This window comes from Scophthalmus maximus, chromosome 16 (genome assembly GCF_022379125.1).
Source record: "Scophthalmus maximus strain ysfricsl-2021 chromosome 16, ASM2237912v1, whole genome shotgun sequence".
Classification (NCBI taxonomy): Eukaryota; Metazoa; Chordata; class Actinopteri; order Pleuronectiformes; family Scophthalmidae; genus Scophthalmus; species Scophthalmus maximus.
The window spans coordinates 3,707,461-3,733,873 of record NC_061530.1 but is presented as its reverse complement, the minus strand read 5'-3'; the positions used below and the strand labels follow the sequence as shown (position 1 = coordinate 3,733,873).

General features: G+C 38.7%; 2 protein-coding genes across 7 annotated transcripts in view; both read left to right on the top strand.

Annotated features, from left to right (window-relative positions):
* ryr2a (ryanodine receptor 2a (cardiac)) overlaps positions 1-7,022 on the top strand; it is a 149,690-nt gene extending 142,668 nt beyond the window's left edge. For all 6 annotated transcript variants that reach the window (XM_047327633.1, XM_047327634.1, XM_035612945.2 and 3 more), the window contains 4 exons: positions 398-462; positions 1,079-1,179; positions 1,538-1,589; positions 2,585-7,022. In XM_047327633.1, coding sequence (XP_047183589.1) covers positions 398-462; positions 1,079-1,179; positions 1,538-1,589; positions 2,585-2,680 — 314 coding nt within the window. In that variant the 3' untranslated portion in view covers positions 2,681-7,022. The remainder of the gene's footprint in view (positions 1-397; positions 463-1,078; positions 1,180-1,537; positions 1,590-2,584) is intronic.
* A 4,479-nt stretch (positions 7,023-11,501) lies between these two features.
* Positions 11,502-24,305, top strand: chrm3b (cholinergic receptor, muscarinic 3b). The gene is made up of 6 exons (XM_035613875.2): positions 11,502-11,640; positions 15,338-15,456; positions 17,836-18,005; positions 19,374-19,669; positions 20,585-21,300; positions 21,425-24,305. The coding sequence occupies exons 2-6, from the start codon at positions 15,360-15,362 to the stop codon at positions 21,952-21,954; spliced, it is 1,809 nt and encodes a 602-aa protein (XP_035469768.1). The 5' UTR covers positions 11,502-11,640; positions 15,338-15,359; the 3' UTR covers positions 21,955-24,305.
* The last annotated feature ends 2,108 nt before the right edge of the window (positions 24,306-26,413 follow it).

The following is a 26,413-nucleotide window of genomic DNA, read 5'->3' as shown; positions in this document are numbered from 1 at the left end:
GAAGTGTTAATGTCAGATTAAAATGATATTTCAACATTTTTTGGCGAGTGACAATCGTGGTCACATGGTGCAACCATCATTTCCTGTGAGCGCACAAAGGCCAACTACTCACACACAAATTCGCACACTACACTGGTGAGTACACTGCGTCCACAGTGGACTACATGTGGTTGTGCTGAATGAATTATCTAAGACACAGCCAGAACAAGCTTGTAAAGTGTCCGCACAAAAAAGGTGGAGATCTGAGAAACATTACGCCCTAGCTGCAGCAATTTTTGCAAAAAAAACGCTCAATTGACACATGCCTTTATGGTTTCTAGGTGATTGCGGTGCAGTGGTAAGGAAGAAAGTTAAGTAAGACAGGTGTTGACACCATCTGTGCACTGTGAAATTCTAGGATTGATCATTGATGCATTTGGAGAGCTGAGGGACCAGCAGGAGCAAGTGAAAGAAGACATGGAGGTGAAAACGGGCGCACGCACACACACACATACACACACACACACACACACACACACACACACACACACACACACACACACACACACACACACGTGTTGCACCTGTCTTTTGGTGGGGACCTCAATTTGTACTCAACCAGTAGCGTGTACCATGGTCATCAATTGGTTGTTGTAAACAGTTTTGATATTGTTATTATTAAATTATATTATATTATAAACGTACCAGAATGAATATCTGGTCTATCAGGGCCAATTTGCTTAATCACCAACTTCACTTCCAATCAATTTCTACAGTATTGGACACAGGAAAAGGTTGCATTGATGCTGGTCTCCATTTCTGCAGTAAAAACATCTTAACATGCATACATCCCATATGGACAACTATAGGGGCAGGTGGTCCCAACACAGGTGAACACAAGTCCCCATGGGTTAGTGTGCATTCAGGTTTAAGTCTCCACCAGGGTATAAAAATATGCCCCCACACACATGCAAACGCTTTCAAGTCCCCATCACATTTGCATGACCTCCGGATGCACACTAGGGATCACGGTTAAAAACCAACAGTTAAATGTTTTGTGTGATGGCAGTGACTGAACTTGTCAATGTTTCTCTTCCAGACCAAATGTTTCATCTGTGGAATAGGTAATGACTACTTTGACACAGTGCCACACGGCTTTGAAACGCACACGCTACAGGAGCACAACTTAGCCAACTACCTGTGAGTACATCTTTGTTTGTACACACCCTGAGCACTTTATTAGGAACACACGCTGCAATCATTTTCACATCAAACATCAAAATCCTTCCCGCTGCTGTTCTCTTTACCTAAAACCAGGACTGCTGTCAGTACACCACACACACACACACACACACACACACACTCTAGCCACTGCTATCCACTTTGTTCTACGCTCAGATCTTTGAGCTTATGTGTCTCTTCTACAGCACTAAATCAGTAATTTTAACACAAGACACTTTTGGTGCTTTTTTGCATTAAGTTAATGTTGCATATGTTTTTCTGATGTGTGTGTGTGTGTGTGTGCGTCCATGTGTGTGTGCGTCCGTGTGTGTTTCAGATTCTTTGTGATGTATCTCATCAACAAAGACGAAACAGAGCACACAGGCCAGGTAAAGTTAATGATACTGTCATGTGTTTGTACATCTGTTTCTGACCTTTGTTCTTTCCCCCCCTTGTGTTGTGAAAGCCTCAGTATGCTGCAGACAGTGCCTGTTGGATCGGCCACCTGCACTGTAAAAACCGAAACATACATTCTTTGGCATATATATCCACTTCTCCTCCAAACTCCGTAAAATGACATCGCTGATCACGATCTCCATACGGTAACATATTAACTATGCATAAGTAACTCATACAACCCCAACTTCAAAATCACTGAACTATCTCTTTAAGGTTAAAATTTCTCCTAGAAAAAATTTGAATGATGGAGGTCGTTATGCCTAGGCTCATTGAGACCGTTATGATGGTTAAAGGTTAAGACTAAATGATTAAAGAAAATGGTTTTAAAGACAAAGGACTTCTCTAACCCCTAAACTATCGTCCAACTTTTTATTTTGTAACTTTCCAAACAGACAATCTGTTGTGTCTGTGGCTCCACTCTATGATCACTAGTGCACAAACTCTGGCTCCGATTGACATCAAATGTGCAAGATGGAGGCACCTGTATCCAGATAATTTTGGCTTCATTTTTCTACCATGAGAGGGAATGGAGACGCGTCGTCTATCTTTATATACAGTCTTTGGATCTGACCAACAGAAATGAATTGAAACGAAAGTGATTCAAATCTCACGTGGATACAAAGTGTTTTGTATCATTTGGATATAAAACGCGTATGAAATGACGACCTTTGAGCGGAGACAGTTCGATTTGATTCTCTGTGTCTCGCACATCTCATGACAGCAGGTTTCTTGCCCCGCCTTCAGGTTTGGCACTGAAATGTGGTCAAATGTCATTGTTTGAAGCATACTGGGGTCCCTTGTGGGTCACCACTTTAAGCGTACTCTGCTGTTACTAACCTTAGTGGTGGACAATGTTGATGAGTCAAATAAGTCATACTTCATATAACATGATATGTTCTTACCTCCCCTTCTGGCTGTCTTCAAGGAGTCTTACGTATGGAAGATGTACCAGGAGCGTTGCTGGGAGTTTTTCCCGGCTGGTGACTGTTTCCGGAAACAGTATGAGGATCAGCTCAACTGATCTGTTCTTGGAGCAAGAGACTCTTCCCTTTCACACTGTCCCCTGTTGGAGGCACTCTATCCTCCCTCTTCTCACCCCTCAAACCTTTCATCCTGCTCTCTATGGAGGTCTAAGTTCCCTGTTGTACTAGACGACAGGCTCTGCACTCTGCCCCACTTCCCAGTACAGGAGGAACTCCTCTTCAGGCCCCACCCTAAGCCTTCCTCCCAGCTCTTCCTCATCCAGACAGTAAACTCTGCCAGCTCTGCCCCCACTTTGTTTGGAATGCTTCTAAGACTTTGTACAGAGAAAATATCCCATTGTGTGCTGTACATAAGGTTCTGACTTTTTTGCTTCATCTTATTCTAATTTCACATTAGCAAGCAAAAAATTGGACTATTGGAGCAAGGGGGGAAAAGAAGGACCCAAAATGTACAGAGGAGGAGAGTGGGCGCAAGATAAAGAGAGAGTACTTCCTGAAAGACATTCAGTACAGTGACGGATACACAAAGAGCAGAAGGTTGATGTTTTGGACTTTTCATGTGTTTAATGCACGTTGCATGTAGGTACAGGCCGTGGACATCTCTAAAACCCGCTGTAATCCAACACCACAGCTCTGCAACAAATCTGACCGTTTAGACGCCTCCAGGGTCAGAGATTGCGACAAAGAGCCGATGACTTGAACTAGTTTGTGGAGTGAGAGTCTACCACCAAACTACAGCCTGCAGAGGCACGACAGGGTGGTCAAACCTGTGACACAGTCACATGAGTCCACACCCTGTACATGCCAACCCTGTGTGTGAAGGGCTCCTAAAGTAAGTGCTAATATGTGCTTGCAGCATGGTCAGCAAGTCCATTATGTTACAGTAGAGCTGAGTGACATGAAACCTCAGCTCCACTGTCCTCCATCAGCTCGCCAGTTACCTCCATCTTCTGTTTCAAAGATCAGAGAAATAAAAAAACGGCCCCCAAACTCTCCTTGCAAATTGGTTGAATCCATTATTAACGTCTTTGGGAACTACAGTCCACTACACTGATGCCACTGTCCAGAAAGACGTGGCTTTATTCTGTCCAACTCTTCAGTGTTAGAATTGTGGTACGTCAAAGACATCACAGTCTCCTGGTGCCACTGGAGGTAGACTGTTTTTTTGTTTTAATGAACGCTACGTAACTAGGGCTAGCTCAGTACATTTGTTCATCAAATGATGTAGTTTTATGAAAAGCAATACCAAAGCAGCAAAAAAAGGGTTTGTTTAAAGCTGAATACAAAGCCTGTGCGTGCTTGTTAGCGGAGCGACTCTCACTCCTTCACTGCAAAGGCAGGCGGAAGATAGATGATAAAAGAACAGGTGACAGAAGAGGGAAGGGAAGACTGAAGGATACAGTGCCTTACTAAGACAGGAATGAGCTATGCACGCTGGAGGAGGAGAGTGGAACGCGGGCTAGCTTCACAGGTGTACAGAGTACCGAAGTGAAGCTTGGTGATGCCATGTGGGATCACCAGGGCAAAGAGATGGAAGAACAGTGGAGAGTCCTCACGACTCTTTAATTTGGAGACTAAAGGAAAATGGCTGGCATGTCCATGCCTGAGTAGAACTATCCACATTTGAAGTGATTTCAAATTCCCATCGTGCTTTATAGCTTTTTGAATTGCAAATGGGGCGACACAGTTTTGAAAATGTGCATCTCCATATGACTTCATTCATTCTGTTTAATTATATAGTACTGTACTGGAGTCTGATTTCAGGTCCAAACGAGAAGGGTGGCATACCGAGGCTGACGGCCTGTTTCGCCATTGTTAAAGAAAGTGAAAGAAAAATCTTGGATCTGCCTTTTTATCCGCATCCGCTCCGCAAAATTTCATTGAAGCAGTTTTTGCGTCATCCTGCTCACTAACAAACAAATGCCAATAATGGGGACATCGAACAGCAGGCAAGTGGATTGTGTCACCAGTGTATTAATCAGTTGCACCGTCACGTTGGCTTCCTCCTCAAGAGCTTTTGCCAGGTGTAAGTAAACTGACGCCTGAGCGTGTGTTTACCACAGAGCAGGCTTCATGTATACCACAACTGCTCCAACAGTGTAACTGGTTTAATGATACTAACCAGTATTCAGCATTCATGATGCTGCCATGCCGCCAAGACGAATCTGTCTTGTTAGCTTTGTTGAAGGATATGCATACATTCAGTGTCATGCAGTACAGGAGAGTCAACATCAAGGTACAGAAATCCCATCATCCATTGCAGTATTGTTGGATCATTCACTCACTTATCTCTATTTTGCACTGTAACTGTCAGACCCTCACTGTAATGCAGCAAATCAACTGGCACTGATCAAAGGGAATGGAAGGCACACAACTTCCATTAGACATTTCATGACTTTCAAAGTTTGGACCTCGTACGATTCGGGTCAGAATGCACAAATAAAGAACGAATGAATGATCATATCAGAAACAAAATAATCTATTTGAAAGTAGAATTGTTATTACAATAATTTATTTATTTTCTTGTTTTCTCAGTTACAACATGTGTGTTGATTGAATGTACTATGTGCAGAGCTGGCAAATGATGTTCACTAGCAAGAAACTTTTTACAATGATAATTCTGTTCTTTTGTTTTTTTCTCTTCTGTTCTTTTCGATGACCTTATGCAATACAGCAAACAGAGTTACTCTTTTTGTATGAACATTCGAAAAAAAAACTATCTCAGAAAAAAAACGCCATTGCATGTTTATTATGCGGGTTTAATGAACAACTATAACAATGACACTAAATCTATGTCACATAAATTGTTTAATAGGATTATTTAAGATGAATTAAGATTTCTGTGATGTATGTAAGTTTTGTGGGTGTCATTGTAACTTTTCAACTCATTTGCTGCATTTCTTTGGAAAAAAAAGAGAGTGGCTCCTGCTTTTCTCTCACTTACAGTAACATCTCTGTTTTAATATAGTACGAGTAACAGGTTTGTCTAAGTATCATTTGGTTTTAAGCCCTTCAGGGAGTGTATGGGACATGACTGCAAACAAAGGAGAAGGAACAAACTTGAAATGGATAGAGGTATTTATTCTTTTATTAGCTATTTCTTTATTTTATTTACTTAAATAATGGTAAGGTAATAAAACTGAGGTTGTTCTGTTAAGTTAGTTTACCACTTAATCTTAAAGGTGCAATACTTAGGTAATATTTTCCTGGCTCTTTGCACAGAACCACCCTGACAAACATGCAGCTTTGGCTGAACGTTGTCCGTCAGCACGTGCCTGGCCTCAGCTCACACCCTGAACTTGGATTGGTTTCTCTGAAGTGAAGCATGAAAGAGAGAATTTGGTTAGGATCATATTTCTTATAACAGTAGCCCAAGGTGTAGTTATGTCAAAAATGCATTGTGAAATAAATATTCAAATGAATAAATACAGACAGAACTGATGATATATAATAACAAAATATATTTGAAAAACTCGGCTTATAATTCATGTTTAAAAAGTTAGTTTGTATCTTATTTCTACCCTGTATTTCACAATGTCGTTATCAAACACTGAACATTTTGGGTCATAATAGTCAACCAACCTATAGGTTGTTGTTGCTATGTAACAACACAGCTGACAACACCTATTTGCTAGTAAGGGACATTTGTGAGGCGCCGTGACTCACAATTTCACCTCAGTCAGTTCTTACATGACATTACGTCCGTACTGTAATTTTTATTACACAATACAGTAGAGTTAGCTCAGAGAGACACGGGGTTGTTCTGATTGCACCTTTAATGGTAGGTGAGGATGCACGTGTGTTTTACATGTCACACCAATGACTGTGTACGTATAATAACAGTGGATGTTACAGTCGCAACCAACTTGTGTGAGTGTTATGTATATAGTACTATACAATGCCAATGTCATGCCTATGCTTTTTTTTTTAAATTGCAATGGCCATACCGGACTGAAGAATGCCATTGCTACGTGGTATTTTGCTCATGTATAAAAGAAATAAATATTTTCCATATTTACCACAGAAGGGGCATGTTTAGTTTGCCACACAGTAAGGCATCATTATAGACCTTTTTGAGTTGGTTAATGCGACTTCTGAGACATAGATGTGTAAAGAGGGACGGGATGGAGTCTATCAGTAATGAATGGATTTGCATGATTTTGAAATAAAACTTTATTAACTTGTGAAGAAGAGAATGTTGTTACTTCAAAATGTCTGTACTGTGGTCAATTTTCATTTAGAACAGACAACGTGCTGGTCATATTATGGGCACTACATATAGCCTATACCTGTAACCTGCACTTAGCACAATAGCGTCCAGTTTATCCCCTCACCTCTGACACAGTCTCTACAAATAATAAAAGCTTTATGATGCAAATATTTAGGTCTCATTATTTTAAGCCTTTATTTAAAAGTGTGGTAAATTATCTGTTTATTTGAATAATAAATAACGTTATAAGTTTGATTTAAAACAATTGGGGTGTGTGGGGGCGAGGTAATTTGCTGCAAACGTGCTGCGGTTTAGCAGTTAGTTTTAAAAAATAATTAGAATAATGATTACAAATAATTCAGTTCTCTGGAATTATTTAGACTACTCTGGAACTATTAAAGCTACTGTAGACTGGTTAAATACTAATAAAAATCAGTCACAACTAGAATCAAGCCACACCAACTTAGTACACACACTCATAGATATCATATTTTTTATGTTTTAAATATTTTAGATATTTTTCATCAAGTTCCATGTATTATTCCCTGGGAAATTGGTGAAAACATAAAAAAAACCCTCACAATGTTAAAGAAAGTGATGAGCGGATCTACCACAAAATTAAATGGGTTCTTTCTTGGCTTCCATGGAAATTAGTTCCGTAATTTTTGCGTAATCCTGCTGAAAATCAAACAAATTAGCAAATGGACAGGCTTGAAAACATAACCTCTTTGGTGGAGGTACAGTTGTAATTATTTATTTTGTGTGAAATTTTGTAAATCTAATATTTGTATCTGTCAAATTCACTACAATATCTGCATTATTACACTCTATGCTGGGAATGTAGTTTGTCCTGGAAACTCTCAGTCTCATTTATACTCTGCACATGTAAAAGTTTGTCTGCTCACAAAACATCTACATAATACTTAAACTACATACTTAAATTAAATCAAATAGTAAAGAATGATCAGTATTTAAAACAAATGTCTCACAAACTGAGAACAGAATTCACAGAATTCACAGAATTCACTGTATTCCCGCAGCGGCCTTTTTCCTATGACGTCACGTACAGGGTGGAAAGCTCAAATGCAGTTATCAAAAGGATGTTTTGAAGGTGCTGCTGTGATCCTGGTTGAAGTCGTATAAACACATTATCTCCAAAGGTAAAAGACAATGGATAGCTAAATTCTGGAGGTATGTCATGTTTCAAAGTAAAACATATCATATCTGGTAACTCGTAAGCTACCATAAGCAACCACTTCCTAGCTAACATTACTGTTTGATAGTGTTCCATGCTACGATGGAAAGGGTGTTTTAATTCTGCAATATGAATGCACCTCTTGGACACATAAATGGCCCTCAGCATGTTCAACCGACTTCATGTTCACACAGTGTCACCTCATTTATCATCACTTCATTCATCATCCCTAATCAGTACATTGACACCTATGGGACACAGCTGCTGCCAAAGAATTTCTGTATGAGGTTCTGTTGTGTATTGGTAATGATGTGGATCAAAGGGGCTGGGACTCAAGTTAAGGATCCATGATGAAGATTTAATACAGAAGTTCATAATGGAGATGACAATGTGATTGTGCTCACTGGTGCTGATTTGCTGGGTTGGCAAATAAAGAATACTCAAATCCTCCAAATGAAGCCATTCCTTATACGTTCAGAGGCCACGCAGGGAATCTCGAATGAGTGTGGCTGAGTGTCAAACAGAGAGGTTGACTGATGATCCTCAACACAAAAAAACCCATAATGGTGAGATTACAGGGGGGCAGACAGGAAACGAGAACTTTCCAAGCAAGGAAAAGGAATAGAGTCAGCAGAAATATAACCAAAAATAAATAAAGAGTCCGCATTCCCAACCACCAGCTGTCATGAACATGGCAAATAGCCGTCCCCTGATTCATGTGATCATATGGAACCAGAATTTTACATTTTCATTTGGTGCCGTGTCTTTTGGGTCTGATTTTGCAGAAGAGTTTGTTATCAAATCACAGTGTATAACCACAGCAAGCACAAGTTAGATGGCGGTGCTCACTATTACGTAATTATTTTACATCCGCACCAGTGACGTTCCAATAAAAAGTTGAGGGGCTAATTAATGGAAAATGTAGTGGGGGCATTGTGAGAGAAGCCAATGAGCCAAAATACACAGTGCTGCTAATGTGGACACGGTGCTGCGAGACGGCCCATCACCAATCATGGTCATTGGAGCACGACTCTGAAATGACTGTACTGTACAATTGTTCATGATGAAAAGTGAAAAACGGGGATGGAAGTCAAAATGTCAGCAGAGAAGCTGCACCTTAAAATGCTAAATACTTTTCGAGAAAAACTTACCAAGTGTTTGAAAGGAACCTAGAAGAAGAGAGACTTGAGAGACGTGTGGATGCAACATACAGGGACAAACTGTCAAGTGTCGAGGAGCAGGACCCAAATGCAGAGTGCAAAATAAGGTAGTTTAATTGTCCAACAGAAAAAACAGACTTACAGTCTTGGATGCAAACAAAACAAAATCCACACCTCTGTTCCAGCCCATTTCTATAGACAATTCAACCTGATATATTTGCTATATTTGTTCACTGAGCTCTTCACTAGAATTTAAAGCAGAGCATGAGTGTATGAAGAGGTCAAAAGGGTTATTTGATGAAAAGAAGTTAAGTATATATTAAGACCTCGTCAGAGTATATGATTAGAGCTTTGGCACTGCTCATGTTTTGTAATCTTCGAAAACTATAAAAGGCCAGGATTACTATTCTGCTGTGTATCCATGTGATATACAAGTTACTTGAGTATCTAGTTAGACTCAGTGTTTGTAACACTTGTTGCTCACCTTTCTAACAAATCTTATCCAGTGAGTATTGTTTGTGTAATCAACGCTATTGTGCTAATATGGTAAGCCACATTTCTCCACACTGATTTAACTTTTTCACAACTTTTCACTTGTCACACACTTTTCATCCACCTCTCAGGATCAACTCTGGGAACAGAGCACCCACATTTATTTTTTTGACAAGAAAACTTGTCACTCAGAACACACTGATACCATTATGACATGGATCACTTTCATCTTATTCGGCATGAACCACAATCTCATTATGACAAAGGGTTCCCTTTGTGTTCCGTAGACGGCAGAGCGCAGCACATGTCACCAGCATGAATCAGAAAAGCTGCAATGGATCATTTATTTATAATTGCAATTTGCATATAATAAATTCAACTGGTGAATTAGTAGTGGTAATTCCAGCAGTGCTAGAAACTACATTTATTCCCTTCACATCAATCAATCAATCAATCAAACTGTATTTTTTATTTTTATTTAGCGCTTTTCATGCAAAATTGCAATGCAAGGTGCTGAACAGAAAATATAAACAGAGCAATGTAAAATAGGATATTATACAAATGCATGGTACAAAGGTACATAGCTTACATAAAAAAATATGTTCTGATGTATTCATTGGGTCCAAAAGAAAGTGATTTAATAATCTGTGAACCATTTAAATAAAATATGTCTACAGTACATATCAAAAGCCAAAAGCTTGAATATGTATTTACAACAGTCTTGCATTCTTTGAAATAATGAAAACAAAGCATTTCTCATGTTTTAAGACAGTCTGACGAGTGACGACTGAAAATTGAAAGCTTGCAAACGGTTAATGATTGAATGATTGACGTAGGCTTGTGGGATTATTACATTAAAAGCTGCAGATTTGTATAAGGTTTGTGGCTCATTACGTTTGTGGGCTGTTATTACATTGGTGGGTGTTCCCCTTTGCTTACAAAATTGCAGCCTTAATAAGTACTCTGTATCATTATTAATATACTGTGCTTTGTAAGGAGGCAATGCACAGGGCTTTCAATTTATATATTTTATAAGAATCCTTCACAGACGCACTTTTAAATTGACCAAATATTTAAGAATGCCCCCACGTTGTTGCCTTACAGTAGCTCATACATTTGTGGTGGATCTAAAGTGACAATGCCAATCACCTTTTGCTGAAACCTATGTACGTACAATATGATAAAGTAGTCTTAATTAGAATATTATTAAATATTTATCACAAACACCATTTCATGTAAGCAGTGGTCCACTAGTCAAGCGTTGGGTAAGCATGGCGAAAAACAATATTTTAGTAGCATCCGATACAATGTGTCCTCAAAGAGCACGAACAAGGACTTGAACCCTTGGACCATCAAAATGTACTAGAAGCTGTCAAAATCCTTCAAATCACTAGGAGGCTGGTGCTCATATAGATTTGCCCTCATGTTTCCTTACTTTCTTCATGGTGTCCATGAACATCTACCCAAGGTCATTAATTTGTCCCTTGTCCCTGTTTATGAAAAAAAAATCAAACTCAAACGTTTTCCTTTCAGGATATATATATTATTTTTGATGAATTTAGTTTGGATAATATGTTTGCTTCAAATCAAAACAAAAATTTGTTTAAAAAATGAGGTGTACATACACCAGTCTAAACAGGAGGTGTCTGTTGAAACACAGCCAGAATCATAGAGAACTATATTCGGAGACAAGAAGCACATTGAGTAATTGGGTGTGTTACCAGCACTTGGTCCGGTAAGGACGCCCCATTTGAAATCCCTCTAAGATCTCACAGAGCTTCACTGCAGACGGCAGCAAATCAGTGGTCAAAGGCGGAGCTGCAGGTCCCGGTCATACACCAAGTGAGCAGTCTGAGCCACAGAAGAGAGAAACATTTTGCATGAGCAGAGCTGAGCCTCCCATTAGGATATCACACAAAACACTGGGAACCACAGCGCAATGTAAGTACATTTCATTTTTATTCTTCAAAAAATATATGCAGACAGACAAAGTCAAGTGGGTTTTTTTGTAATTGATAGTCAATTAGGAAAATACATTAAATTCATTAACCACTTGACATTAAACTTAAATATCCTTTTTGTGGCATGTTTTTCCTTGAATTCTTCTACATGTTTTTTGTCAAAAGCAATGGCAAAATTGAAGGCAATTGCCAATCAAAGACATTGCCTCTGACACTATTGGTTAACTGATAGAGGGCTTAAAATGATCAATCAAGTGAACAAACGCTGAAAAAAATATTTTTAATATGTCAGTATGCGGTGGTAGTGTTTCTTGCCCACATACTGCTTTGTCTTTTTTAATACGGATCTGCTTCATACTATAACTCTTCTGCATCTTTAAAGGCATCAACGTGTAAGAGAAACAAATACTAATTTCAGTTAAGAACAGTATTCTTTTATTGCATTCATTATGCAGAAATTGTTGAAGTACGCAACATATAAGAAAGACTGCAAAGGAGAGATATTTCCTTATTTGGATGGGTCTACTTTTTTTTTCCAAGTCTACTGTATATTAAAACAATACTTTATTGGCGACTGCCTTTTCATTTCATACTGGCCCTGAGGTCATTCCCTTCCTCCTGCAGAGTAAGAGATGGAGAGCCATATCTTATCATAACCATATCTTCAGTCCTTTCTTGAGTTCAGCTAAATTTAATAGTTGAATAAATGATGGGGGCTTCTTTTTCCAAAGTTCTTCCAAAGTCTTTAAGTGCAGTGTGTTCATGCTCAAGTGCAACCACAGATTGCTGAAGCCTCATATTAGCTTTGGCTATACTTTACAAGGCAACTTTGCACTGAAGGAGTGCAACTTACCTCAACTAATAACTTTTTAGGTGCGATGTGAGAACTGTTTCTTCAGATGATGGACCAGTTGTTTCTCAAGTGTTCAACATCTGTTTCATTTGTTTGTGTGAAGACTAATGACTGATTTGATTTTAAATTTACAGGTAGAAGACATGCCACTGATTGTATTTAGTAATTCCGCCTTTCTGTTCTGATTAATTCACTCTTTTACCCATTGCTTTTATATTTTTAAAAATTATCTTCCAGGCTGTATGGATTTGTGAAACAGGAAAGTGCCCTGATAACCCAGTTTAAATATTGGGATTGAGTGAATTTGAGTTTTAATGTGTTTTACTGATTTGTGTGGGAGTGCAGCCCTTCAGATAACAGCATGACCTATCGACCTCTCTGTGCCCCAACATCTTGCCTCAGAGTGAAGACACTTTCTGAGGAGATATGATGGTTCTGGCTTTAATTAGTACAGCCTGTATTAGTAATGTCATCTATTCTTTACAGGCTATGCTAATCTATGCCAGAATCAGCAATGCAGTGGGAGCGGAGGATTGAACTCGACACTCTTTTTCTAGACATGTTGTCCTGGTTGGACTGCATATGAACCCAGACAGTAGATAGTCGCGATGTCTAGCATGTTTGGTTCACTTCCATCATGAAGAAAATAACCCACAAGGACAGTGGCTCTGCTGCGGCGGGGATTGCTATAACAGCCTTGGTGCTCCAGGGCTTCAAGCGGAAGTAGGAAAGTCTAATACTTTGAATAATTATGGTGCTATGACTGAACTTTTTCTTGGTCAACAGTTGCCTAAAGTTGTTCATGAACAGAAGCACAAAGGAAAAAAGAGACTGTGACCATTCGTGACAGAACAGATAATGGAACAAATGAAAATATCTGTTTCAGCTGGAGTTAAGCCAGGCCAAGGAGATGCTGGTGAGATACAGAAGATCCTATCGTGTATGTCGGGGTGCTTTAAGCTGAAGAAAGTCTGGACGGTGCAAGACAGTAAAGGGGGGAGAGAGAGAGAGAGTAAAGGGAAATGTCACAGAGATAATAACATAACCCTATAAAGTCAGCTTCAGTTTCTCAAATCTACAAAGAGAGTTGGTCAAACAACTCTGAGAAGCTTTCACACATTTTGTTTGGAGAAAATGGCTTCTAGTGAAGTTATAGTCAGTCTGCTTCCTATAGAAGACTGTTGTGGTTTGTTTGTGGCGTGGAGGCAAACAGACACAGTATTTAAGTTGTGGTATAGGATTTTAGCATGAAATTAAAAGCTAAACTGCTTTTAAAATCTCTCTGCTGATTGAGAAATATTTATCTCCCAAATTTAAACCACTTCTTGTAAGTGATATACTGTAGGTCATTATGTAACCATGGCAACAAACATGCGTGTAACCAGGGGCCGGTTGCACCAACTGGTCTTACACCTGGTCTTAAGCTATGTCGGTCATAACTCGACGTTCTAAGTCCAGCCGAATAGTTACGACTGTCGCACCGACTAGGCTTAAGAACTCTTTTCACTAAGCCAGGTTGTGATATTATGCCTGGTCAGGAGCAGGCGTAAGGTCAGAATCAAAGCCAAATAAAAGTAGCTTGAGTAGGGAAGCAGTGGGGAAATTGATGTGCTGAGCAAAACTTGTCTGTCTCTATCAGGCGTTTAAAAACAGCTGTCTCTGTCTTTCTCTTTCGTTTGTTTGTCCCCTCGCTTCCCAAAGTTACTAGAAAGACGTCCAACGTTTTAATATAATTTTTTTTAAAGCCGGTGGACTAAATACATGTTCATGGAGTTCAGCCTGCTGCTGAGAACTGTACGCACATCGAAAGCAGTGTCTACGAAGTTAATGCTGAAATCTGCGTGCCTGCTCAGGACTGTCAAATATTTTAAGGGGACACCAACACAGGTGTGATTTCTCCTGGTGCTGTGGCAGATGGTCAATGTGTTTGTGAGAGAGAGACAGAGAGACAGACAGACAGTCAGACAGAGGGGCAAAGAGCACTGCTGATAGGTCTACAATGAAGCAATAGCGCAAAGTCTCAAAACACTTAATTTAGTGACCTTTTATGTTGTGTACATTTTTTTGTATCATTATGAAAAAGTAGGATGTGTTTTTAAATAGTAGCCTGTATACAACGCACGTGCAGGGTACTGTAAGCATCACCCCTCCGAGGTTTTTCAGTTTTTATTATCAGTGCTTTTTGTTCATCTAGCCTCAGGTTTTCTCCATCTCATTAGTTCTTAAATGTATTTCTTCTGGTACCAAAGTTGCAGATGTGTGAGGTTAGATAAGGTGGAGAAAATCTGTGGTATAGATGGAGTTTCTGTGGCAGGGATTGGCATGAGGTGCAGTAACACTGTAGTAACACACAGTAGCATAACATAATGTGCTATGTTGTGCCTTGTTTTCAATTTCTTTATATTGTTATATTGTTTATATTGTTTGTTTTAGGCCCCAATTTCTGAGGCTGGGTGAGATGATGTGGCATGTGGCTCCTGTGACAGTATATGTCTTCTGAATATAAACATTTGATGACCGTCACAGCACAATTTTATTGTGTGTCATATTTTGTAAGGAAATTCCTGGGCAGCTGTGTGGTGACACAGACAACTGTAACTTGGTACTAATAACAAGTCAGAGATATCAAAGATCCAATTTAACACAATTTGCAAGTGATGATAACATTTTTAAAACTGCTGTCCCCTCAGATTAGAACAGTTCTTATTCTTTGAACCTAATAACTGTTTTGTTCCAAACCTTTTGTAAAGATGTTAAGAGATGAAACATGTTAAACACACACAAGCATTCATCTGTAAATCTAATCCCCTCCTTTTCCTTCCAGCTGTCCATAGGCCATCGTGAATATGACCTCCAGCTCTACTCCTATCCACTTCCTCACCAACGGTTCTCCTGGAATGAGAGACCAGTCTGAAACCATCATATTCAAGCCTGCCATCTTAGGTACTGTCTACATCACTTAGCACCTCTATAACAACTGAGGTGCTAAGGTGCTGATATAACTGATCACTTCTGTGTATTTTTTACTGTGAATGCCGTTACCCAGCAGGATATCCCGGAAAGAACTTTTAGGAAATGCTGTCTCACCACTGAAGTGGCTGCAAATTTTATCAATCTTTTACAAGACACCCCCACAGAGGTATTACAATCTTCCTGTGATTCAATTGTAGATCATTTTAACTCTAAATTAAGATCTACCCTGGACCCAGTAGCCCCTGTACAACTAAAGGCGGTTACTTCTAAGCCGACAACCACCTGGAGAAATGAGAAAATCAAACAACTGAAAAGAAACTGCAGAAAAGCGGAAATAAAATGGAGAAAGAATACACTAACGGTCAATTATCAAATATTTCATGAACAGCTTATAGTATATAATAAGGCAATAAAGCACGCAAGAAGAGAACACTTTTCCAAATGATAACTAACAACAAAAACAACCCCAAATTCCTATTTTCAACCATTGACCATCTAATTAATCCGGGTTTGAGGATCAATAGTCTTACCTCTCTAAAGATCAAATTTAAATCAATATCAGAATATAAATCTTTATCCTCCAGAATCTCCGGTAGGTAACACTAGAGAGTGTTATTACAACTAAAACCTGCAACCTGCACCTTAGATCCCATCCCTACACCCTTTTTAAAATCAGTTAATAGTTCCGTGGACAAAGATTTATTTAACATAGCAAATGATTCACTCCAGTTTGGTGTTTTCCCTACTGCTTTAAGAAACGGCATATTCAAACCTCTTAATTTAGACCCCTCACTTCTTAACAACTACAGACCAGTTTACAATTTTAGAAAAATGATTTTATGAACCTACACGAAATTTCTGAAAATGTCAATCCGGTTTTTAGAACTAATCACAGCACTGAGACGGCACTAGTTGAGGTGGTAAATGATCTTACATGCAATATGGACATGAAAAACTCTATGCTCTTGTTTTACTTTTCTTAAGTGCCGCCTTTCATATCGTTGATCACTCAGTTCTGAATGTTCTTCCAAAAGCTATAAACTGAATTGTGGTGTTCCCCAAGGCTCAATTCTAGGCCCTACACTTTTTGATCTTTACATGCTGCCTCTCAGAAATCTCATCAGGAGGCACGGCTTTAATTTCCATAGCTATGTTGATGACATACAGCTCTACATTGCTGTGTCTCCTGATGACTCAGGGCCTATAGATGCCCTTTTCATTTGTATTTTAGATATCAAGTCCTGGATGGCAAATCATTTTCTTCAGCTCGAACTGAAGTTTTAGTTATCTGTACTAAAGCCCAGAGAGACAAACTCGGTACAAAACTCTAGGCACTGGCTCTTAACCCCAGTAAACAAGTCAAAACTCTTGGAGTAATATCTGACTCTAATTTTATTTTTTAACCCTACATAAAAAAACACTACAAAGGTTCGTTTTTATCATCTTAAAAACATAGCCAGAGTGCAACTGTTTGTCTCACAAGCCAATACAGAGATTTGAATGCATGCTTTTATTACCTGCAGAATTGATTATTGCAATGCTGTATTTTCTGGTCTACCTAAAAAGAATTTAGGTCAACTACAACTACTCCAAAATTCAGCAGCACGTGTGTTGACCAAGACCAGAAAGAGAGGAAACACATTTCACCCATTTTAAAGTCTCTGCATTGGCTACCTGTCAGCTTCAGAATTGATTTTAAAGTCCTTTTACTGGTTTTTAAAGCTCCTAATTTTCTTGCCCCTTCTTATCTTTCAGATTTACTTTTAACATATGAGCCCTCTAAAACCCACAGCTCTTCTGGAAGTGGCCTTTTAGTTATTCTCAAAGTTAAAACCATAACCCACAGTGAGGTGTATTTTTTCCTTCTTTGGCCTTCATCCGTGGAACAGCCTTCCCGAAGACCTGGGGGCAGCACAGTGTTCCCATTTTTAAAAGCTGAAGACCTACCTTTTAAATCTGGCTTTTAATTGAATCTTACCTCTTTTATGTCATTTAATTTATAATTCAGACTTTTTACTGTTTTTATTTTATATATATATATATATATATATATATACTTGTGTATATTTTTTATATTTATTCTACTCACTTTCATTTTATTGAGTTTTAATCTTTTTAAACTCTGCCTCTAGTGTTTCCTCATTGCAAATAAGCGAGTGCTAATAAAAAGTGCTATATAAATAAAGATTGATTGATTGATTGATAACAACTACTGTAAGTAATTCAGATATCGCGTAGGTGTGTGTTTATTTTAATTATCCTTGTAAAAGCCTCCAATGAAAATCTAAAAGGATATGTATGGGGAGCAAGGGAGCAAAAACTTAAATTTATGTTTCTTTACATCTGCAGGTGGCTCTTACCAGGAGTTGACCATATTATCTGACGGTGTTGGTGAGTGGCAGCATAACGTCAGTCATGTCTCGGGACAAGGAGGAAATGCCACTGATTCATCAGTAAACAGGACATTAATACTGCCAGCAGAGGACTTTGACCCATTAGGAGGACATTCTATCTTGCAGGTAACAATCAGCTGCAGTCGAGCTGGTAAATCTTTTCTCATCGCATCAGTTTCTTAGCTAAGTACTGATGTACACTAATGCAATCTGTCCATACAACAATGTTATACTGAGTAAGACATCAACTAGCCATCGTTAGACCTTTTTGCTAAGTTTATGACATTGAAAACTACACTCAATACCAATTTCTTTCGACTGAATTTGCACTTATAAACACATGTACATTGTAGGTTGAAAGTACTCCAGAACAGACGAGACAGGGTAGTGCTGTGGCCTCACTGTGTAGCAAGGAATTATAACCACCAGACAAACATTCAGTCGTGCTCTTCACATGGCTGCTCCAAAACCCCAGGGAATTTATGGCTCATTTGAAACAGTTGTTTATAGTTGGTGCTCCAAGATAAACTTTGCATGGAAATCTATTAGACATATCTAAATGAACCAGTGACTCAGTCCTTTCTGTGTTTTTAAATGCTTCCAGAATTCTGGTAACATTTTTGCCATCCGTCTATTTGAATTTAAAACAAGTGTATGTTTGATAAAAGGAAGCTGAAAAGTTTTAAAGATAACTTAGATATCCAAAGGCCAGATTAAGAGGTTATTCAATGGCATTAAAGACGGTAAAATATACATAGAAATTTAAGTTTTTAATGTAAGTAACACTGGTTACTGCTTTTATATAATTCATATGAACAGTAAACTGAAGAGGACCCACGATAGACCCCTTGTGGGACTTGAGTATCTTTAACATCACAACTTCTTCTTCTTCCATCATTGAATTAATGTTAAACTAAAAAGGACAATTTTAAAAGAAAGTTTTATTTATTATGAGTAATAATGCGTTTGTTTTGGTCTAAATCATAGCTGCCTCATACTTGTCTTCCGATAATCTCACAAATCGAATATCACTTTATGATCTTTTTGAAAAACATGTCAACACATGGTTGAAATTTAAACAAACAAACTTCAATGGATGCTGGCATTCACATGAGGCATTCACAGAGTCAAGGGGTTTTCTTATGCCAGTAGATGTCTGTTGTCCATTTTCTTTTGCATAATAGGGTGAGTCTGTTTACTCCAAAATCATATTTTTTTGCAATTCATACTGGTGATATGTAGCAATCCAAATAATTTCATTTTGATTTGGCAAAGGTTCTGAGACTTCAGTCACCATACCAATAGCATTTTCATTTGAAAGAAACTTCATTCTTTTATCAAGGTAGCCTTTATTATTCCAATATTCCTCCAATATCTTTTGAAAGCTGACACTGTTCTCACTTGAGTTTGAGGACGTTAATAGTAGGAGTGTCTTACACATTGCAATGTACGTAACTACAACCCTCTTCCTTTTTCTTCTCATCTCTTCTTTAGGTCATCATAATTGTCCTCCTCACTGGATCACTTTCTCTTGTCACTGTTGTTGGCAACATCCTAGTATTGGTTTCATTCAAGATCAATAAGGCCCTAAAGACAGTGAACAACTACTACCTCCTGAGCCTGGCATTTGCTGACCTGACCATTGGCACCCTATCAATGAACCTGTATACCACCTACATCATCATGGACCAGTGGGCTCTGGGGCCAGTGGTTTGTGATCTGTGGCTTGCAATTGATTACGTGGCCAGTAATGCCTCGGTCATGAATCTGCTCGTCATCAGCTTTGACAGGTAGCAGAATGTGATGTATGTAGTCAATAAGAAAAGACTAGAAAAGCCTCCATACATATATATATATATATATAATATATATATTTATATATATATATATATATATATATATATAATATATATATTTATATACAGGCCCATGAACATATATTTATATATATATACAGTCCATTTATCATTTACCAATGTATTAGAGTACTCCCCCCCCCCCCCCCCCCAAAAAAAATGTGTAATCTCAGAATGTGTAAAAATGTACTCTGTATTTCACTGCACATACGCCATTCCAGGTGAGGAGTGAACCCAAAGCAACCAATTAATTCCGATGCCTGATAAATCCAAGACCATGGACAACATGTACTTGTTGCAGCAATAATGAAGTCAAATACCTGTCACTTCTTACATGTATATGACAAGTCCACTAAGCGTCTTTCTCACTGTAAACTATAACCAGTCCACTCAGCCCCTCTGGTCTCACTGAGCTGAATGAGCTTTGCAGTCACAACAAAAGAAAGGTGGTGCAAGGAAAGTAGATGTCACAGCTGAAGAATCCACTGTCAGCATTTTAGCATTTAACCAGACCAAAGATGCACCTGTTGGTCACCCAACGTGAGAGACATGTTTGATTTGGGACACTTGCCATTGCCAGGGGCATCAAATGCTGATTGGCCTCTTTTCATTTGATGTGTTCTCGCCTGGTTAATCATAACTTCATCATGTAACTTTTGATTTTATCTGGTAACATTTTTACCTTAAATGTTTGACAGTAAAATACTTGAGTAATGAAATTACAAAACAAAACAACAACTTTGTCAGAGTAAATATAAAGAGTAAATATAATGCATTACTTCCACCCCTGCAAACAGTGTAGTAGACAGTAAGGAACGCCACGCCTACTTTCTTTTTGTGTGTTCTTAGGTATTTCTCTGTGACCAGACCCTTGACCTATCGGGCCAAGCGTACAACAAAGCGGGCCATGACCATGATTGGATTAGCCTGGTCCATCTCTTTCATTCTATGGGCCCCAGCCATCCTGTTCTGGCAGTACATTGTGGGTGAGCGGACGGTCCAACCTAATGAGTGCTACATCCAGTTCTTGTCTGAGCCCATCATTACGTTCTGCACTGCTATTGCTGCATTCTACTTGCCAGTGACTATTATGGCAATCCTGTTTTGGAAGATGTATCAGGAGACAGAGAAGAGAGTTAAAGATATACAAGGTCTCAAGGGATCTGGGGCAAGCCACAGCCCAAGCCAGGCTCAGAATCAGGGGAGTGGCAGTGGAGAAGGTTCAACTAACAGCCAGAAGAACTCATCAGCCATGCTGCGCCAGATGAGCTCCCAAAGCTCTAGCAGCTACGAATTAAATCAACTGGCCTCGGAGAAGAACAACAACGACAATGCCAACATAACAGGACGCAAAGGGAGGTGTGGCACATTCTGCTTGCGGTTTGCATCACTGTTGCCAGGTCGCCATGCATCCATGAGATCCGTCAACACCAAGACAACTGCGGTGGATGAGGCAGAGCAGAGCAGCTGTGATAGTTTTAACAACAATGAAGTTGGTGCCCCTGGGGAGAAGTCAGGCTCAGAGGAGGAAGCTGATGGTGTAGATCCATCAAGACCTACAACAGGTTGGACATAACCCTTCTAAGATACATTATTTGCATGATACTTAAATTACAGAAGTATACATAATTATCTATCTTTATATCTATCTATCTATCTTTATATCTATCTATCTATCTATCTATTTAGATGGCAAACATTCTGGGAAGATGAAGAAGAACAAGCACAAACAGACCTCGTCTTCTATCAAGAGTCAGAAAAAGTCACAATCAAACCGAGAAGGCGATGTCACCTCATCGCCTTCTGACCAGTCGCCTGCAGCCATCACCATGAAAGATGCCGCCATGGCCAAACGCTTTGCCTCTAAGGCCAAAACAGAGATCAATAAGCGCAAGAATGAAAAAAAGGCAAACGACAAAAAAGCAGCACGGACACTCAGTGCTATTTTGTTTGCCTTCATAACGACATGGTTACCATATAACATCATGGTGTTGGTCAATACTTTCTGTCAGGACTGTATCCCTGAGACTCTGTGGGCATTGGGCTACTGGTTGTGTTATGTAAACAGCACAGTCAACCCCATGTGCTATGCCCTCTGTAACAAGACCTTCCGCACAACGTTCAGGGATATTTTGATGTGCCAGTGGAGTCAAAAGAAGAACAAGTCTCAATTTCATCAAAAGAAGGCTGTGGCTTTCCGGAAGAAAGACCCAATGTAGAATATGGGGGCAAATGATTAGATGGATCTGTATTTAAAGTTGCATTGATACATTTTGAGAATTGCAATGCAGCATATATGCCTCATCTTTCAGGGAAAAGATGCTGAACAGAATTTTGCTCACCCAAACTTGTTCTGGCCTTACAGGAAGTTTTGTCAAGTTAGCAGAGGGGCTTAATGCTTGTTTGTTAGTCTGTCTAAGAAACCTATAACTTGACAGCTGGCAAAATTTTAAATGGAGATTCATGGTCCTCAGATGATATGTCCAAATCATTTTGGTGAACCCTTGATCTTTTGTTTAGCACAGGATAGGTTCAGAAATATTACGCTGACCACAAATAATTTCACATTTCAAAAACTAATCACTAGATTTCCTTGTTGTGAATATTCATGGTCCTCAGAGGATGTACTACAATGTGTTATGTGGTCCCTACCTTATTTTTACTGCCACAATCGGGCCAACATTTACATTCTGTAAAACAACTGTCAAATGAATCAAAATATAATCAAAGAGTTCACATGAAATTTACTAAGTATTTTCATCATCCCAGAGGATAAATCCTTTCCATTTTTGGCACTCCCATGGGCCCAATTGTCAAATGACTCATCCCCTCCTCAGGATGGACTTGGGCCTGATGAGCCTTAACAAAGAAAAAAAGTGTGCTCTTTGTTTTTATAGGGCTTAATGAGTTTAGGCTTTTCATACAAATACAGACAGATATGTATTTAAATAGTTAAAAATTAAAGCAGCCCAGCTTTTTACCTTTAATACTCAGTTTACAAATGTGAGTTTGGTTGATATTGTGGTTTGTCTTTATGGATTTTAAGTTGACTATTCAGATTCAGCATTCAGTGAAAATGAATAAATACATAGCTCATTATAAATAGTAAATAAATAATAATAATAAATTACCTCAAATACCACAGTACACTGTGCCAAGAGTTCATCTTTTCAAGTTAACTTGAAATAGGTATAACTTCATTTTAAAAAGAAACATAGAATCATGTTTCCAATGGATTTGATTGGCGGTTTATTGTCTCTTGAAATATTGCTTTGACAACAAGAATGTCAGGTTGTTGCCTGTTTATTAGTAACACCTAACTAACTGTTGAAACTGGTTTGAAAAGGTGTTGATTGGGCTTCATGGTCGTGTTGCGGGCTACAGTTTGTTCGTAGTCTACAGTCTGTGAATGTGTTATTCACCCAACCCTTACTGATGTTAATGAGGTGAAGTGCATTATTTTCGGTTTTCTAGACTGAACTTGTTTTAGCTAGGCCTACCAAATAAACTGACAACCACTCTGTGTCTATAACATAACAATTATCTAAATACACATTTTTCCAGTATTATTGGTATACTTTAGTGAAGAGTTTATTAAATCAGCCTTGCCGTACCCTGCTGTGACGTCCAATGTTTGGTCACTTGATGAAAATTTTGTTCAGCGGCCATGGTGTGGACATACCTCCGTCAAGGCCCAACAGTCTCCTGAAGCTGAACCAAATTACATACAGGCACGCACACACACACACACACACACACACACACACACACACACACACACACACACACACACACACACACACACACACACACACACACACACACACTTTTAGGCTGTTCAACTTTAGGAGTCTTGCCAAGTCAAGATGCATGTCAATCACAGTACTAGGATCTTCAAACTTTAAAACTTCAGAAAAAGCAAGTCAAATTGCCCCCCCAAAAAATTAAAATGTCGGCAATATTGTCCTACTATGAGTAAGTTCTTCATTGAAGTGTGTTGCACTGTGGGAAAAGTAGCCACAAACAGCACATTCAGAAATGTACATAAACAAGATTTATTCATGGACAAGAAGTGTTCAGGGTGAGTGATTTGCAAAATAAGTAAAAACTGTCTGCTTCCCATTTGTTTCCACAGGCCCATGAACAGTGTTCTCCCTCTGTGTGTTAAGCAACGATTGGTTTCTGACAAAAACAAACAAACACGCCGACCTGAATGTTTGGTATGTCTCCATCCGTCCCACTTGTTTTACAGAAGTTATTCATACATTCACAGATCGATCCAGTTTTCCATGTTCCCAAACAAGAGAAACCACAAATGAAACTTCAGCTTCATGGCTGTCTTGAAGTTTCTATACAAAATGTGCAGTTACTTTTGATCCACCACTGCTGTTTTCACAAATGATAATGATATAAGCACATTTCTGAGTGTTACATAGTGAATATTATGCACTTGAGTGTTCATCTATGTGTGCAGCTCAACTCTGTCCAAAACCTTAGGTTTTGCATAAATGTTTATGTTCACACGTTTTTACAAGATGAAGAGCAATAAAATCAAATGGATAACCTTGAACACCTTTGCCCATGATTGCTGGATATACACTGTAGATAAATGAATATGTTGAATATGCATAAAGATACATATACAAGATCCTTACATGTTTTGTTTTCCTGCTGCGCAGCTGGTCCCTGGATCGTGGTCACTGGAATTACAGTGCAATAGCACCATCAAGTGGCTTCCAGATTAACTGTTGAATACTGTTGTATATACAGTAGGACAGACCTGAAAGACTCACTATGTACAGTACAGTAACTTGTATTAAAAAATGGTTGGACAATAACTTATAATGATATTCACCATTTCTAAAAATCTGTAGAACATAATCTTCGAGCAGCAAATATTGTATAATGTTGTTGGAATATTTTGATGGTCAAAGTTCAAAGGTCAAGGTCGCTATGATTTCACGAAACACGTTTTCTTTAATTCTTGAACGTGATATCTCACTATTGCTTTGAGGGAATTTCTTCAAATATCTAATCTGTGGACTATACAGTTTCACATTGATGTATAGCAGGTCTCTAAAATAATGTATCCAGCAGCTGATTCAGAACGCTGCTGCTCGTGTCCTAACTCACACCCAGAAGGTTGATCACGTTAGTCCAGTTCTCAGATCTTTACACTGACTCGCCGTCAGTCAGATAATTGATTTCCAAATACTGCTGTTGGTTTATAAAGCATCAAAGGTTTTACAATGTAATGCGCTTATTACTGAAGGGAAATACCAAATATCACATTTTAATCAGTTTTAGATATAGATATAAGTACCAGACTGATACTTATAATTACAAAAATAATACTGACACTTATAGCAATAATGTTGTAAATAATAATAATAATGATAACAATAATAATAAGAGAGAGAGCGAGAGTGAGCGAGAGAGAGATCATTCAAATTCAGATACAAAATCCATATATTGAAATGAAATGAATATATTTTGTAAAAGAAAACTATGAAAAATATGGATCTGCAGCTAAAATACAAACAAACCAAAACAAATATGGAAGGCTATGGGAGGTTATTTAGAACTATAAAGAATTATGTAAATCATGGACAGCTCTAACTTCAGGTGTGAACACAACCAAGACACATGTGAGATTCGTTCACTTAGGCCACATTTGGAAATGCTCTGGGACACGTGTGCCATATTCTTTTAGTTTTTTAAGTACAATTGTGTCCTAGGCCACATTGATTATTAACGTTTGATTATGATCATTATTTTTGGTCAGCAACACAATATTAACACTGACCATATTGATTTTCTTTTTTATGTTTGCTATTTCATGAGAAACACACACACTGACAACAGACCCACCTTTATAGTAAAACACGATTTAACAAAAATAATTTGGTCTTTGTTAACTGAAACGACATACATGTTTATTTGCATTTGGAGCAGTGAATGATGTCTGATCACAATTGGTCACTGGAGACACATGTGACAGTCTAATGCCAGGTATGAAATGGCAAATTTATGCAAACAGGGACTTTGTCCTAGAGGGCAACTGAAGGGGACACATTCATGACACGAGGGACTATGATAAGTTGATAGTATTTAAGATGAAAAACAATTGAAACTCAACATAAACAAGGAATCCATAATGTGTTCATCTACATTTCCATGTCAAATGGGCAAACTCTGTTTAATAAAATCATGTGATGTGATTGAAAGCTGAAAATCTATAAACAGTGAGCTTGTTGAGTGAGACTTTTGAAGTAATTATATATATCATTGATATTTATCTTCACCAAGAATAAATATTATAATTGTGTATCAGTGTTTTACAGGGGATGGAAGATATTTTAGACTTATTTTTTTCTTAAAAATTCTTATTTTAGATAAAGAGAGCTGCATGAGAGCCCCTTTATTGAAGTCCAGCCCACCCTTACAACCATGGGTAATGTAGGCAGCAGTCTTGGAATCATGGGAAATGTAGTGCGAAAATTGTGCACTTAACTGCACTGACAGACCGTATTAGAGGCCAAGAGGAGCGTGTGCATTTACGCCGCCACTTCCAGTCCACCTGGCCACCTGGTCACCATCACAGAGTCACAGGAGCTGGGAGCATCTTTGTTCCTCTAAGTAGACCTGGCTATGTGCCCCTGTGCTTCCTCCCTGTCA